At 42.9% G+C, this 17,703-nt stretch overlaps 1 protein-coding gene across 3 annotated transcripts in view; it reads right to left on the bottom strand.

Moving 5' to 3' along the window:
* The window catches only part of vps9d1 (VPS9 domain containing 1), a 130,532-nt gene that overhangs the window by 23,226 nt on the left and 89,603 nt on the right, over positions 1 to 17,703 (bottom strand). For all 3 annotated transcript variants that reach the window (XM_034175667.1, XM_034175670.1, XM_034175669.1), the window contains exon 14: positions 13,831 to 13,915. In XM_034175667.1, the coding sequence (XP_034031558.1) occupies positions 13,831 to 13,915 (85 nt within the window). The remainder of the gene's footprint in view (positions 1 to 13,830; positions 13,916 to 17,703) is intronic.

Here is a 17,703-nt window from a genome sequence, read left to right as displayed (position 1 = left end):
TCTAACCTTACCAACCCCCAGAGCAACAGAGGGAAGGAAAAACTCCCTCTGAGGAAGAAACCTCAAGCAGACCAGACTCAAAGGGGTGACCCTCTGCTTAGGCCATGATACAGAACAATTCACAAAACAAATATATAGGAAAAGCTGTTGGTGCACAGGACAGGATGGTCTCCAGCACAAATACCACACCCATCTCTCAATGGAGCTTCACCTTAAACAGAGAGAAAAAACAGAATCAGGCATCAGAAAGACAAGAAATACATTATAATTTGTCAGCATTAAACAACAAGAAAAACAGAAGAAATACTAAGGTGATTGCCGGCCACTAGCCCTAAGCTTCACTAAAACCCAGAGCAGAAAAACCACTGAGGGACTTGTTTTAAAACGCTACATTTACAGCCACAACAAGAAATTAGAAGTATTTTCAGATGTCGTTTTCCAAAATCATGAGCTTTATGTGGCTACAGTGTTCCTCAGACTGTGATGGTGCATCGGACTGAAGCGAACAGGTAATATTTACTCCATGTGTGAATGAAACTGTCTGAAACAGATCGCAAAGTTCACTGTCCATTTTGTGTCTGCCCCCCCCCCAAAGAAAAGTACAAAATATTGCCATTTACACTCACAAGCATATTTAAACATCCCGTTTCTTGTTAGCATTCTGAAGAGAGTGACAGAGTGCTGTGTCTCTGCTCTTTTTTCCCCAAGACCTGCTGTTTCTGTTCGGTTTCTGGATTTCTGGATTGATGAGTTGAGGTTCTGAACACCCACACGTCCACCAGTTCGATCACCTGTTCTGAGCACACAGAGGTGCTGCAGGCTGCGTGATCATGCAGCCACACACACGCTACACCTGTTCTCCAGCTGATTCACGCTGGATGCACGCACTCAGTTTTTAGATGTGTACAGTAGCGTCTTGGTGCACAGACGTGCTTAAAAACTGTGTGTCTTCTGCATCCAGCGTAGAAAAAACTTAAACAGGTTTAATTTTTTGCATCCTCCTCACGTAGACTTCAGCATACTGCTGTGTAGGGAGCAAAAACTCTGTGTAGAGGTGCTTAAACTGGGCATAGAGCTGCATAACTCAGTGTAGACGATACGACACAATATGAAATTCTACATTGGCCCCGGTGTGAAAGGGGCTTAAGAGTCATAGGACCAGGAAGAGTGCGCATTCCCAAAGACGCAAATCACAAAGTAAAGTCATCATCTTCTTTCTTTTTTGACATACAAACCCAATTCCAATGAAGTTGGGAGATTGTGTAAAATGTAAATAAAAACAGAATACAATGATTTGCAAATCCTCTTCAACCTATATTCAATTGAATACACCACAAAGACAAGATATTTAATGTTCAAACTGATAAACTTTATTGTTTTTGTGCAAATATTTGCTCAATTTGAAATGGATGCCTGCAACACATTTCAAAAAAGCTGGGACAGGTGCAACAAAAGACTGGGAAAGTTGATGAATGCTCAAAGAATACTTATTTGGAACATTCCACAGGTGAACAGGTTAATTGGAAACAGGTGAGTGTCATGATTGGGTATAAAAGGAGCATCCCCAAAAGGCTCAGCCGTTCACATGCAAAGATGGGGTGAGGATCACCACTTTGTGAACAAATGCGTGAAAAAAATAGTCCAACAGTTTAAGAACAATGTATCTCAACATTCAATTGCAATGAATTTAGGGATTCCATCATCTACAGTCCATAATATAATCAGAAGATTCAGAGAATCTGGAGAACTTTCTACACTCAACAAAAATATAAACGCAACACTTTTGGTTTTGCTCCCATTTTGTATGAGATGAACTCAAAGATCTAAAACTTTTTCCACATACACAATATCACCATTTCCCTCAAATATTGTTCACAAACCAGTCTAAATCTGTGCACTAATCATGGTGTCTAATCAGCATCTTGATATGGCACACCTGTGAGGTGGGATGGATTATCTCAGTGAAGGAGAAGTGCTCACTATCACAGATTTCGACTGGTTTGTGAACAATATTTGAGGGAAATGGTGATATTGTGTATGTGGAAAAAGTTTTAGATCTTTGAGTTCATCTCATACAAAATGGGAGCATAACTAAAAGTGTTGCATTTATATTTTTGTTGAGTATACATGTAAGCGGCAAGGCCAAAAGCCAACATTGAACGCCCGTGACCTTCAATCCCTCAGGCAGCACTGCATTAAAACCGACATCATTGTGTAAAGGATCTTATCGTGTGGGCTCAGGAACACTTCATCTACATCTACAAGGGCAAGTTAAAACTCTACCATGCAAAGTGAAAGCCAAACATCAACAACATCCAGAAATGCCACCGCCTTCCTGACGGTTCAGGACTGTCCTCCTCAGGCTGGATCCCGAGCTCATTTGAAATGGACAGACGCAAAGTGGAAAAGTGTCCTGTGGTCTGATGAGTCCACATTTCAAATTGTTTTTGAAAATCATGGACGTCGTGTCCTCCGGACAAAAGAGGAAAAAGACCATCCAGATTGTTACCAGCACAAAGTTCAAAAGCCAGCATCTGTGATGGTATGAGGGTGTGTTAGTGCCCATGGCATGGACAACTTACACATCTGTGATGGCACCATCAATGCTGAAAGGTACATCTAGGTTTTGGAGCAACACATGCTGCCATCCAAGCAACGTCTTTTTCAGGGACGTCCCTGCTTATTTCAGCAAGACAATGCCAAACCACATTCTGCACGTGTTACAACAGCGTGGCTTCATAGTAAAAGAGTGCGGGTACTAGACTGGCCTGCCTGCAGTCCAGACCTTAGTGTCCTCAGTTCCCAAACGCTTATTGAGTGTTGTTAGAAGGAAAGGTGATGTAACACAGTGGGAAACATACCACTGTCCCAGCTTTTTTGAAACGTGTTGCAGGCATTCATTTCAAAACAAGCAAATATTTACACAAAAACAAAGTTTATCAGTTTGAACATTAAATATCTTGTTTTTGTGGTGTATTTAACTGATAATAGGTTGAAGAGGATTTGCAAATCACTGTATTCTGTTTTTAATTACATTTCAGACAACATCCCAACTTCATTGGAATTGGGGTTGTATGATGGAGAGACAAGTTCTCCCTGATGACAGAGTGAAGACATTCTCAGTGTGCACTGACGGAAACTGTTTATCACACTGCCACACAAGGACACACTGGCACAAGGGTCTGCCGTTCAAACTGTTGGAAAGTGGGGTTGGAGGAAAAACATATGACATCATAAAGTCAATGTACACAAACAACAAGTGGCAACAAACACACAGACGTCTTTCCCCAAAGCAGAGGTTCAGACAGGGACGCAGTTTGAGCCCAACCCTCTTCAACATCTATATCAATGAACTGTCCAAATCATTGGAACAGTGGGGCATCACCGGGCGTCACTCTAGTGGACAGAGAAACCAAAGGCCTGTTTTTGGTGTTGCTGTTTCCAACCAAAGAAGGACGTCAACAACAACAACTTGACCTTCGACACAATTTCTCCCAATCCTGGGACAGTGAATCTAACAAAGACAAAAATGATGATGTTCCAAAAAGGACGCAGCCTCCAGCCACACAAATATAATTTCTTCCTGGATCAGATGGAAAACTACACCTACCTCGGAATAAACATCAGCACCACAGGCAACTTCAACAAAGCTTAGCTGTAAATGACCTGAGAGACGAGGCAAGAAGGGCTTTTTATGACATCAAAAAGAACATCAAAGTAGACGTCCTAATTCAAATCTGGCTCCAAATATCAGACTCCGTCATAGAACCCATTTCTCTTTATGGTTGTGAGGTCTGGACCCACTCGCCAACCAAGATTTAGCAAAATGGGACAAATACCAAATTGAGACTCTGCATGCAGAATTCTGTAAATCTATCCTCTGCGTATAACGGAAAACACCAAACAACGTATGCATGTATAATAACACATTTCATAGGATAGTATATTTTTACACAGAAAACACCATTTTTACTCTTATTTAAATCCCACATCTCCTGTTTACGCATTTATTTACTGTAAAATATTGTTAACTGTATGTACATCATCTTATTTTTTATTTGTTGTTCTATATCACACTTTGACAATGTAAACGTACGTTTCCCACATCAATAAAACTCTAAAATGAAATGGGGGGGCATGAGAAGGAAGAGAATGTCTGAACGTCAGATGTTAGGTGGTTGGCAGTGAGTGCTGCAGAGGATGAGGCCGTGGACAAGATGCACAGAGACTATCCTCACTGGACGCCAAATATGTCAAATCCTCAAAGAAACTGGCAGTGGGGGACACAGAAGGATTTCAGTTTTCCAGAAGGCACATGGGAGACTCAGGCCTAGATCTGCTCTGTTCTTTTGAATTAAGCTCCTTCTGTGTTCCACCATTAAAACTAAAAAAATACAACCAACTTGGACCAGGAACTGTAAAGTGTGGATTAAATTAAATGGATCTCTGGATCAAGCAAAGTCATGATGATAGGAGAACTCTTGGAATTGGATCATTTTAAGTGACTGCTTCTTAAGGAGGACAATGCTCATTATTGGTTCTTTTGTGCTTATTTGGAGTAATTTATGTTATGATTGTTGTTTTGTTTTCTCTTTCATTATGGGACAAATCTTGAGAAAAGTTATGCTGTATATATATTTATATCTAGCAGCAAGACTTTGTTTAGCCGCATTTTTGGTTTGTGGATTAAAGTTTTTTTATGTCAACTGATTCTTTCAAATTTACTTCTGCACAGGAGCTAAACTGATCTTAGGTTTCATAATATTGAATATAACATTTTTTTTTTTTTAAATATTACTCACCATTGCAGTTAGTTTTCTAAAGAACAATTTAAGAAATTTTCCGTGTTAAATGGGACATTCTTCATTATACATTTTAATAGCAGAAGTCTTTTTCTATGAACTTGACAAAAAAAAAAAAAATCAGGATTGTTTAAATAATGCAAATAAACATTTTTTCAGTTACTGTGATTTCTGAGACGTGGTTGAAAGAGGAGCATATGGGCAGACACACCCGAAGACTTTCACTGACCTGAAAACGGACTTGCAATAAGCAGCACCCATTAAGGACCGCCTGACATGAAACCAGTCCCTCAGACTGTGGATGTGCATGACTCCTGTGCTGTTCAAGAACACTGGGGGTGACAGGGGCCAGCGGCCTCGTTTTTATAAAAACAGGGTGCAGCAGCAGCAGGGCCACCCAGATCAAGAGACCCTCAAGTCCTTTAAACAAAGAAAGTACTTTTGACAAAAATGCGGGGAAACGTCATAAAAAGTCATTTGTTTGAATTCACCTGAATGGGCTGCCCTGCTGGGGTGCCCAGGGGGCCCCTGAAGACAAGCAGAAAGTCCAATGAACCCTGGCCAGATAGAATCTATATGCAGAATTACTGAAGAAGTTATTTTGCAGATTTTCAGCAAAGAAAATTGAGAAGTGTGCAAAATGTCATTTTGGGGAGTACTAGTGGTCCTTAGAAGGACTCAAGGATGATGACTTTTTCCCCCCTGTAGACAGCTACCCAAAGAATTTTTATGGAGAATTATTGAAAAAAGTATTTAACAGATTTTCTGCAAGCAATCTAACACTGTGAAAAATTATTATTATTATTTATGTTGCCCTTCTTAGGGGTCCTTGGGGGACAGTCCTTGGGGGGGGACTGCTGAGGCGACTGCGATGCCACACAGTGTGACTTGCAGTGACAAGGTCACGGTAAAACAGCGTACTGGTGTAAACTCGGCTGTTCTCTCCTCCACAGTGACAGAAGGTGAACCACGTGACTGACGGCTCAGGGCTGGATCCATGTGGCTCGCCTCCACCAAATGCTGCGTTCTGGCTCTGTGTGGACACTTCACATGATCCAGCCAGAGCTGAGACACAAACTGGTTTTGCTATAGTGACTCAATCTGACAATATGACTCTCAACCACACTGTTTAAAGTTCTGGGCTCAAGCAGCAGAGTTCATATGCTAACTGAAGTAAACATGGAGAGAAAAAGATGGAACACACACACACACACACCATTTTTGTAGCTCATGATTTCGGCCAAATTTCTTCCATCCACAGGTCTGCCTGTTGCATGCCACCATTACTGCTCCAGCAAAATACAGACGTGATGCTCACAAAAAGAGCACACACATCCGTCTCACACAAAGCGCACGCACACATCCGTCTCACACAAAGCGCACACACACCCGTCTCACACACAGCGCACACACATATCCGTCTCACACAAAGCGCACACACACATCCATCTCACACAGACAGCACACACACATACATATCCGTCTCACACAGACAGCACACACACACACACATCCGTCTCACACAAAGCACACACATACATATCCATCTCACACAGACAGCACACACACAAGTCCGTCTCACACAGACAGCACACACACACACACATCCGTCTCACACAAAGCACACACACACATCCGTCTCACACAGACAGCACACACACACGTCCGTCTCACACAGACAGCACACACACACACACATCCGTCTCACACAAAGCACACACATACATATCCATCTCACATAAACCGCATGCACATCCATCTCACATGAAGCACACACACACATATCCGTCTCACACAAAGCCCATACACACACACACATATCCGTCTCACACAAAGCCCATACACACATATCCGTCTCACACAAAGCCCATACACACATATCCGTCTCACACAAAGCCCATACACACATATCCGTCTCACACAAAGCCCATACACACATCTGTCTCACACAAACCGCACACACATCCGTCTCCCATGAAGCTCACAGACATAGAATAGAACAGTCTTTATTGTCATTTAGGGCAGTGACTGAGCACTGTAGGCACATTTAGAGCGGAGAGTGTAGACACTGGAGGCACATTTAGGACTGTGATTGAACAGTGGAGGCACATTTAGGACTGTGATTGAACAGTGGAGGCACATTTAGTGAGGTGACTAAACTCTGTTAATGGGAGTAGGTCTGTGGGTGAGTGCATGTGTCCATGGGTCTGCAGTATGTATGGCCCAAAGGATGAAGATGTTTGTCAGCCTGCTGCTGTGAGACTTTGTTGACCTACAGCGTTGCCTGGAGGGCAACAGGTCAAACGGGGTAGGTAGCCAAGGTGTGTGGGGTCTCCTGTGTTGGCCTTGGTTCTCCTCAGGCAGCGCGATGTGGTGATGGTTTCAAGGCTGGGCAGAGGGAAGCTGATGATCTTTTGGCCATTGTTTATGACCCTCTGCACTGCTTTCCTGTCTTCAGCTGTGGAGGCTGCATACCAAACACCCAGACAGTATGTCAGTACGCTCTCCACTGAGGAGTGATGGAAGGCCAGCAGCAGCTTCATGTCCAGATTGTTCTTCCTGAAGATACGCAGGAATTGTAGGCGCTGCTGAGCCTTCTTGACCAGAGCCCTGATGTTAGAAGTCCAGATCTCCAGGTCTGTGGAGATGTGGGTGCCCAGAAACCTGAAGGTGGTGACAGTTTCCACCTGTTCTCCATTTATGAGGAGGAGGAGATGGTTCTGTCTTTTCTTCCTGAAGTCCATGATGAGTTTTTTTGTCTTATGAACGTTCAGGGTCAGGTTGTTCTCTGAGCACCACAGCAACAGTTTGTTCACCTCAGCCCTGTATGCTGTCTCACCTCCATCACAGATGAGTCCAACCACTGTGGTATCAGCAGCATATTTTAGAACATGGCTGGTTGGGTGGGTTGGAGGGCAGTCACAGGTGTACAGGGTGTACAGCAGCCAGCTCAGAACGCAGCCTTGAAGGGAGCCAGTGCTGAGTGTGAGTGTGGAGGAGTGATGGGGGCCGAGTCTCACAGACTGTGGATGGCTGGGCAGAAGGTTTTTAATCCAGTTACAGATTGGGAGGGAGAGCTGTAATTTCAGCAGTTTGGTGATGAGAATATCGTGTATGATGGTGTTAAATGCTGAGCTATAGTCCATGAAGAGCATCCTCACATAGCTCTTCTTGTTCTCCAGGTGGCTCAGCGCTGTGTGGAGAGTGAGGGTGATGGCATCCTCCGTAGACCGGTTTGCCCTGTAAGCAAACTGGTGACGATCAAGGGAGGGAGGTCATCTCTGATGTGCTGGGAGACTGATTGCTCCAAGCACTTCAGTGCAATGGGTCTGTAATCATTCAGGCAGGGGTTTTAGGGATGTGGATGATGGTGGAGGCCTTCTGGCATGTGGCAACAATGGCATGTGTCACAGGTTGAAGAGTTTGGTGAGTATCCCTGCCAGTTGGTCTGCACATGCTTTAATCACCACCCCCAGGATATCGTCAGGGCCAGCAGCTTTCCTGGGGTTCACTGCTCTTAGGTTTTTCCTCACCTCATGCTCCTGGAGATGAGGTGCTGGATCCAGGGGGAGGCAGTGACTCCAGCTGTGTGGTGGTGGTCTCAAACCAGGCAAAGAAGCCTGTTTAGCTCCTCTTCCAGTGTGCTGCTATTGCTGGAGGATGTTGGAGGGAGGTCAGGTCAGCTCTGGCAGCACTGTAGCGAGCTCTGTCTCCTGTCCTGAAAGCTGAGTTGCAAGCTCTGATCAGGGTCTGGACTTCTTTTGTCCTCCAGGGCTTCCTGTATGGAAAGAACCGGATGCGTCTGTTTTCAGTGACGTTTTCTAGACAGCACCTGATGTAGAAAAGGACAGACTCGGTGTGTGTGTCCAGGTCTGGCTCTTCAAAAATGCTCCAATATGTGCAGATAAAGCACCCCTTTAGCTGGGCAAAGACATTTTCAGGCCAGGCTTGATGGTCTGAGTGGCTGGTTTTGTTTATCTCCTGAGGGGGGTGTAGAAGAGGGACAGAGAAAGGTGGGGAAGGGGGGTTGCTCTGTAGGCATGCTTTATGTTAGAATAAACATGATCAAGTGTGTTTTCTCCCCTCGTTGCACACTTGACATGCTGGTGGAATTTGGGGAGAACAGTCATGAGGCACACTTTATTAAAGTCCACAGCAATGATGTGCACACCATCCAGATGAGTCCTCTGTTGTTTAGACACCATGATCTGAAGCAGGCAGAGTGCCATGCCAACATTAGCATTGGGGGGTTTGTAAACATCAGTCACAATGTCTACTGCTAGCTCCTGTAGCAGGTAGAAGGGTCAGCCCTGGACAGACATGGACTCTAGGTCTGGTGCGCAGTGGGTGTCTATTCCTCAGCTGTTCAAGCTCCAGTCTTCAAGCACGTAAACACAGAATAGTCCTCCCATGCTGTTACCGGAGGCTTCAGTCCGGTTGTAGCAGTGAATGGTGCAGCCTGTTAGCTTCACTTTAGCGCAAGGGATATGTGGGTGCAGTGAGGATTCGCCAACAGTCACATCCAACTCCCATAAAGTGCGCACACGTCCATCTCTCACGAAGCGCACACACGTGCGTCTCCCATGAAGAGTGCACACGTCCGTCTCCCACAAAGCGAACACACGTCCGTCTAAGCCTAAGATCCAGGCTTTTAATGACATCCTGGACTCAACCTTCAGAAGTGTCTCTGTATGTGGTGAAAGAGTTGGAGAAGTTGGAGAGACATTCACTGATCTCAGCAGTGACGTTCCTGTTTCTGGGTGTGTGGTCTCAGTGATGGAGACATGGCTGAGGAGATACTGTGGCATGACGGGGTCCCTGAACAGAGGTGTTTGGTGATGCTGATATCTTTGCAGGAGAATTTAGGTCCAAGTCTTTAGGCTCCTGGTCCTTCTTGTCTTGCTGTGTGGTTGTGAGACTTACATGTTAGCTCGTGAACTAAAGTGACACTCAACCTCTTTGGTGAATCCTTGTGCACTGCTGGACTGACATTGTGAGCAAAGAACAATTATTTAGGGAGACATGGATGAGAAGTACATATTTCCCTGGTGATGATTCGGCACACAGGTGACTGTTGAGAACCCCAGAAACTATAAGAGGCCAAGGACACGCCCACATTCCACCGGGCTGTGGCAGATATACTGTGTGGATGATCTGACTGTCTGCCTGGGTGATTGCTGTCCAGGACCTGGTGCGTCTCTGTGGTCCGGTGGATATGGTGGTGTGTGGTATTTATTGGTGCAGACTTGCTTGCTTTCTTTCGTTTTAGGACACTGTGGGCATTTGGCAGAAGCTTGAACTCCAGTGGAAGCTCTCGAGGTTCCGACTGGAGTCATAGTCGACCTTCCTTGATTGTGACAGTGTGAATCATTATGAAGCCAGCTGGTGTCAACAGAAAATGTGAGTCATCCTGCCTTTAGTCTGTGTGCAGCTGCACACGGGCTTGGACCGCGGTCACAAACAACCACAGAGTGAAGGCAGCAGCACGCGTCCTTCACAGTGAGGTCGTCTCAGGTCGACTGCTGAACCCGGCGCTCTGCAACAGATGTGGTTAGATTAGACCTTCTTCAATAAACCAAAATGTGTCCAGCACTGAACAAATCTTGATTCCAAGTTGTGTGTTTCTGCAGAACAACCCATACTGTTACAACTTTCCTGGGCCTATGAGAGCAGGGGCTGGGCAGCTCCCCCGCTGTGCCGCCTCCACGTCCTTCATCTATGCTCTGATTCAGGCGGACAGATATGGAGCACCAGACGAGATGAGACGCAGCCTTCAGATGACCAAAACAACCCCACAAACGAGCAGGAGCACAGCGAGATAGCAACATGCACTTTTTAGATGTGCTGAGACGCGACTGCTGCTGGTGAGAAACACACGGACCAAGTACTCCTGAGCACACACTCACTGCAACAACACACTTGGTCACTGAGCTGAGGTTAAAGGTTCATTCTTTCTAACCAGAATGAAAGTCACTGAGGTGCGCTTGAACAATGTTGTAAATCCCCATGTCGCTCTCAGCGTGCAGTGGCGCGCCTCACATGGCAGCGGTATGTTAGAGGGTTCTGTTGGCTTCGTCAAATCAGGACCTTCAGCGTGCACTGGGGCGGTCTGCAGCCGAGTGTGAAGCGTCTGGGATGAAAATCAGCACCCCCTGAACGCCTCGCTGGAGAGGTGTTCCGGGCACGTCCCATTGGGAGGAGGCCACGGGAAAGACCCAGGACACGCTGGAGGGACTACATCTCTCGGCTGGCTTGGGAACGCCTTGGGGTTCCCCCGGAGGAGCTGGGGGAGGTGTGTGTGGATCGGGAGGTCTGGGCGGCTTTGCTTGAGCTGCTGCCCCCGCGACCCAACTCCAGATAAAGCGGAAGAAAATGGATGGATGGATGGATGGATGGATGGATGTTAGAGGGTGAATGTGAATAAGCAACCTGCTATAGAAACAGTCAATTTTAATTTAAGATTTATTTATTTGAGATCGAAATCTCTTTTACAAGGCAGACCTGGACAGTTATAAAGTTTCGAATCCACCTAACGTGCATGCCTTTACAATTTACCAACACACACACACACACACACACACACACAAATAATTTGATCATTCATGTGAAAATCCACAGTAATCAAGGTCTTGGTTGGACTGATTTTGTTGTCGGTGTTGTGGATGACGAGGACTTAATGGGAGCTGACAGTGAACTATGTCAGCCCTCTATTACAGTGCAAAGACTGACTGAGTGTTGTCTGCATTGCCCCCCCTGCAGATTCATCGCCCAACCCCTTTTGGTCCGTTAATCACGCTCGCGGTTCACAGAATGACCCACTTTTCTGGCCTGATGTGGGAGACAAACAGTAATGCGGGTCAACATTCGCACCACGACCCCTGCTGTGCCAGGTCGAAAGGAACACTAACGAGACTTGAAAGTGACCTCGGCTGAGAGCTCTCAAATGATGTTTTTCATTATTTCTCCTCCCAGGCAAAGGGTTTCCCTTTGGAAGTTTAGACAAAGAAAGACTGTATGGAGGCAGCTATAGAAAAAGGGTCCAGGGTGTTTAACATTCCAAGGTGACGGTGAATGACAAAGGTGACTTGGCAAAACCGTGTGACAAAATTCCAAACATACCACAAAAGACTAGGTGAGAAACAAACAATGACATAACTAAAAACAACTCTCATTGGGGAGTAAACACTTATGAACCAGGTGAAGTCGGACAGAACGCGTGACAGAAACAAGGGACTGAACGTAATTGACCGGCAAGTGAGGAAGGAGACAGGAGTGACTTATACATGCACGAACTGATTAGCAACAGGTGTGATGATAGCAACAGGTATGATGACTGAGTGAGGGCGGAAGAACACGAGAGGACTTAAAAGGAATACGAGGAAATAACAGGTGAAACAAACGTCAGGAAAAATGTGGAAATACAGTGGTTTGCAAAAGTATTCAGCCCTTGGTATTTTATGCATTTTAATTTGTTAATGGCATTCCTGATTTACAAAAAGTAAATCAGGCTTCGCAATATAAAAATTTCTAAAATTATCTTCCTTAGACTCAAACTGACAGTGAATCTCTACAACTTGATATCAATGAATTAAAAATATAAAAGCCAAGATGATAGGTTGCATAAGTAATCAGCCCCTTTGGTATAATACCTGTAAATAATCAGTTTTATTGCCACTTTTCTTCAGACGAGTCAGGGGATGGATACATGAACATTTCCAAGACACTGAATATGTCTTGGACTTTATTTACATCAGTTATGTAGAAATACAAACAGTATGACACTCTGTGGTAAATCTGTGTGGAGTAGACAGTTCATAAAAACTGGGTGACTGTGCAAGAAGGAGAAGAGTGAGGAAAGCCACCAAGACACCCAGACAACCCAGAAGAAGTTTCAGGCTTCTGTGGCTGTGATTGGAGAAAATGTGCACAGTGCAGGTTTTGCATTTTGTATCAGCAGTTATACAGCTTCACATGCCAACGTGATCAGAATCAGAATCACCTTTATTGTCACTGCACAGTAAACTAGCACAATGAAATTTGCTTGTGCATCCTCAAAGACAATGCCCACCCTCACACATAACTTACACACACATACGTCAGTAAATATTAAGAACATCAGCAGGTTTGGGCGAGGCGAGCTCAGAAACCTCTAAATTACACCATTCCAGTCAGACATATGTCTCATATTGCACTAATCCCACATTGTCTTCGTCCCATACTGCACATGTCCCTCTAAAACATCAGTTGACATTTAAAATACCCAACTTTAATAAAACCCTTAAATAGCTAAAACTCAATCCGACATTTAATAAATATAACTAACAAGTTAAACTAGTTCCAGTCTGATATTGCACATGTCCCCCCTTGTTCTAATTAGAATAATGCAGTTGTTGTGACTGGATCTTGGGCGTGTCTGTTCAGTTCTGTACCAGCTCTAGGAAAGAAGCTGTTTTTAGCATTGTGGTGGGGCTTTGAAGGCCCGATAACACCTGCTGGATGGAAGCAGAGAGAAAAGCCGGTGCGAGGGGTGTGTTCTGTGCTGAAGAACACTGCTTGCTCGGCGGAGGCAGTGAGTCCAAAAAATATCATCCAATGAGGGCAGAGGGAGACCAGTGAACTTTTCTGCCGTTCTTATGATTCGTTTCATGGATTTCTTGTTGTTTTCAGAGCAGTTTGCAAACTGTGCTGTAATGCAACAGGTTAAAACACTCTTGATGGAGCAGTGATAAAAGGCCTTGAGCAGATCAGCAGACAGGTTGTTCTTAAGTGTTTGTAAAAAATAAAGCCTCTGCTGCGCCTTTTTGACCACAGCAGATGTGTTAACTTCCCATTTAAGATCTTCAGTGATCCAGGTGCCCAGAAATTTAAAGCAAGTGACCCTCTCTACTACCTCACCTTTAATGGTTGGGGGGGGGTGTTATCCTTGTGCTTCCTGAAGTTTTTCTTGACATTCAGGGTCAGATTATTTTTGTGTATTTTCATCAATGTGAAAGACATCCGACTGAAAGCCCTGTGATGGTCTACTCACATTGCAGCTGTTTTTGGAGCAGAATCCACCTCATGAACACACTGGTAATCTTCAGCACAGGCACAGATCAGGCGTAATGTACGGACTGGAACAGAATACAAAGATTAATGTCAACATGAGTGATCACAATCAGGCCAAATGCAGATAGGAAAAAGCTGTTTGTTCTTGTGGCAAGAAGTTTGAAGACAGATTCATGCTTCTACAATAAACGTGACCTTTCATTGTGAACATCTTGTTCAGAATGGAGAACAAGTTCCTGGTGTTTTTTTGTTTTTGTCATTTCTGGACTAATTTGTGTCTCAACAAACTCCACATCTTTATTCAATCATCAATCTCCAAACCAACGTTATGGTATGTGCAATTTCCTTCCATGAATTCCAGGTTGTTTGAGTGTCTTTGTAGTTTTCTGACTCCATGTTGTAACGTTGCTCATATTTGTGAGGTGTGTGTTGGTGTTTACCTATAAATGTGCTTTTGTAATATATGCCATTTTTTATTTGTAAAAAAAGAAAAGAAAAAGAAGCTAAGCTGTAATTACATAACTGTCTGATATAACCGGTGTCAAAATAAATAGAACACTGCCATCTACTGGTGCCCAGACACTCAGTACTTGAGGTGAATACTGCCATGAACACTACTGGCCAGTAGACGGCAGGAGAGACCGTGAAAACTTGCCAAAACAAAAATCCAGATAATTTGTGTCTGCTATGTTTAAGATGCGTGGCACTTAATAAACACAAACTGAATTTCAGACATCTTATATATATTATTCTGGAACAAAGACAACAGACAGTGTTTGACATAAACAGGACTCTAAAGAGCAAACAGGAATTGATTGCAATGATTCCAATCGAAAATAATGGAGAAGCAACCTGGGCTTCTTCTGGCATTTTTACATAAAACAAACACAATAACAACATCTATCAACCCAGAGAATATATTCACAAGAGTTTTAGGCACAATATACAAAGAGTTTAATGCTGTTGTCTGTGTGGAGCCTGATCAGAGCGTCTCAAACGCATTTCTTCTGTCGTGAATGTACTGAGATACCCACAATGCACTGGGCACAGCATGTCCACACTAAAACCTTCAAAATTAGTGCATTACTTTAAAACTAAAACATATATCTGATATTTTCACTTTATAAAACTTCAGATGTGAAGTTAATTTAAATAACTTGTCCAAAATTAGTTTTGTCAAAATTTTAACCATAAGTTAAAACGGTATGCCTCTGGATGACTTGGGTGATATTGCCAGTGTATCAGTATGGCGTCAAAAGAAATGAGATTTTTTTTCTTTTCTGTGACCAGTTCTCCTTTGCCTACAGAGGATAGAGCGGTTTCTTCTGGAACCAGCTCTCCTCTGTTTGCAGATGATAGAAATGCACATCTACTACAAAACATTTAACAGGTAGGTACACAACTGATTTTAGACTTCATAAACGTTTGTAACTGTTAAGCTTTGTTTACCACGTCTGCAAAAATATGTTAGCGGTCTAGAAATTATCTGACCAAAATTTATCGGAACTGGACCAATGATGGTTTTCAAAGTTATCTAAAAAGCTACACAAGAAAAATAAAGATCCAATGAAATGTGCCTCTTACAGGCCGATTTCACTACTTAACACAGATTATAAATTGATTTCCAAATTGTTAGCAAACAGATAGTAATATTCTTCCAAAAATAATTAATCTAGATCAAAGTGGCTTTATCCAGAAACGCACATCAGCCAATAACCTGTGTAGATTGTTCAACATAATTCACCTTGCTAAATCTAAATCTGATCCAACTGTGGCTGTGGCGTTGGATGCAGAGAAAGCCTTTGATAGGCTGGAGTGGCCCTACCTGTTGAAGGTATCGGCAAAATTTGGATTTGGGGAAAATTTTATTGACTGGGTAAAAACACTATTATAATCCAAAAGCACAAATTACAGCTAATGGGCAGATATCCTCGGCATTTCCCTTGAATAGATCATCCCACCAGGGCTGCCCTTTGTCTCCAAGTTTGTTCCTACTTGCAACTGAACCTCTGGCGGCGGCAATCAGACAGGATCCTGCCATAAAGGGCTTTATGGTTGGTCAGACAGTCCACAAAATTAACTTATTAGCTGATGATATTATGTTGTATATAACAGACCCATCCCAATCCCTTATTCGGCTACAACATTTACTTGATTCATATGGAACTATTTCAGGCTATAAGGTAAATTATGATAAAAGTGAAATTATTCCACTTACAACATCTGATTACTTGGCATGTAAATTAATTTCCGCATTTAAATGGACTTCAAGCGTAAGATACTTGGGCATAACTCTGGATGACAACCTTAAAAATCTCTATAAATTGAATTATGCCCCATTCATAAAAAATTAGAAGACCTGCACAGATGGTCTAGCCTATCCATTACCTTGACTGGAAGAATTAACTGCATTAAAATGAACATCCTGCCAAGGATGCAGTATCTCTTTCAATCACTCCCCATACCTTTACCACAAGCTTTCTTTAAATCTCTTAAAGCTGTGAGACAGTTCATATGGAATGGTAAAGGGGCTAGGAGGTCTTTAGATATGTTATCTTGGGATTATAAATCAGGAGGGCTTCAACTACCTAATTTTAAAAAATATTACTTTGCCGCTCAAATGCGATTTATTTTTTCCTTATTTGAAGGCAAAACTGTTCCTTCTTGGGTTCAAATTGTGTTTCAGTCCTTGTAAGATGATTCTTATTGTGATTTTGTTTATAAGTACGATTTAAAACTCTATCTAAAGTAAGTGATAACCCAATTCTGTTACATCTCATTAAATTATGGTATGACATACATAGATGTATTGGACAAAAAACTGGACTGTTCCAAAAGTCACCCCTGAAACAAAATCATCTCATTCCACTGACTGTAAACAACAAGATCCTGGACACCTGGCATCAAAATGGAAAAGATATCCTGGAGGACTGCTTTGAGAAAGGAACTTTGATGGGTTTTCAACAACTGAAAGACAAATACAATCTGTCAGACAAAACTTTTTTTTTGCTATCTTCAATTACGGTCATTCCTTGGCAACACTTTGGGTAAAAATATGGCACTACCTAACCTTACGGAGCTCGAAAAACTGTTATACAATGGTGTGTCGTGTAAACTCATCTCTAAAGTGTACTCTGTGTTGATAAAAGAATGTCCTAAACCAGCACTGTATAAATCTAAAATAAGGTGGGATCAGACTTAAACATTACAACTGAAGAGGACCTGTGGTCTAATCTATGTCAGGACAGCACATCAGCCACAACAAATTCACGGTACAGACTTATCCATTATAATTTTCTCCACCAGTTGTACCTGACTCCAGAAAAAATCCACAGGTCTAAGCCTGAACTTTCTGATGTATGTTTTCAATGTGCAATAGAAATTGGCTCCTTTGTACATTGTACTTGGTCATATGTTAAAATCAGCAGAGGTGTCAAGTAACGAAGTACAAATACTTCGTTACTGTACTAAAGTACACTTTTTAAGTATCTATACTATACTACATTACTTGTTTTTCTGTCTACTTCTGACTTCTACTCATTACTTTTTCACACAAGTATCTGTACTTTCTATTCCTTAGATTTTTAAAACAAACAGCCTTGTTACTCTTGGCTTCAGTTTAATCTATATATATATATATATATATATATTTGGGCAACATGTAGAACGAATCAGTTTTTAAATTAAGTTTTAAATTCATATAGTGGCATCTACCTTTTTTTTTCTTTTTTTTTTTTAAAGGTTACTTTATACTTTTATACTTTAATTAGGTTTTGGAGCACATACTTTTTCACTTTTACTTGAGTAAAGAGGTCAAGTTGATACTTCAACTTTTACCAGAGTGTTTTTAAAC

This window comes from Thalassophryne amazonica, chromosome 8 (genome assembly GCF_902500255.1).
Source record: "Thalassophryne amazonica chromosome 8, fThaAma1.1, whole genome shotgun sequence".
Lineage (NCBI taxonomy): Eukaryota > Metazoa > Chordata > Actinopteri > Batrachoidiformes > Batrachoididae > Thalassophryne > Thalassophryne amazonica.
Note: the sequence above shows the minus strand (reverse complement) of the source record. Positions and strands in the feature narration are given on the sequence as shown.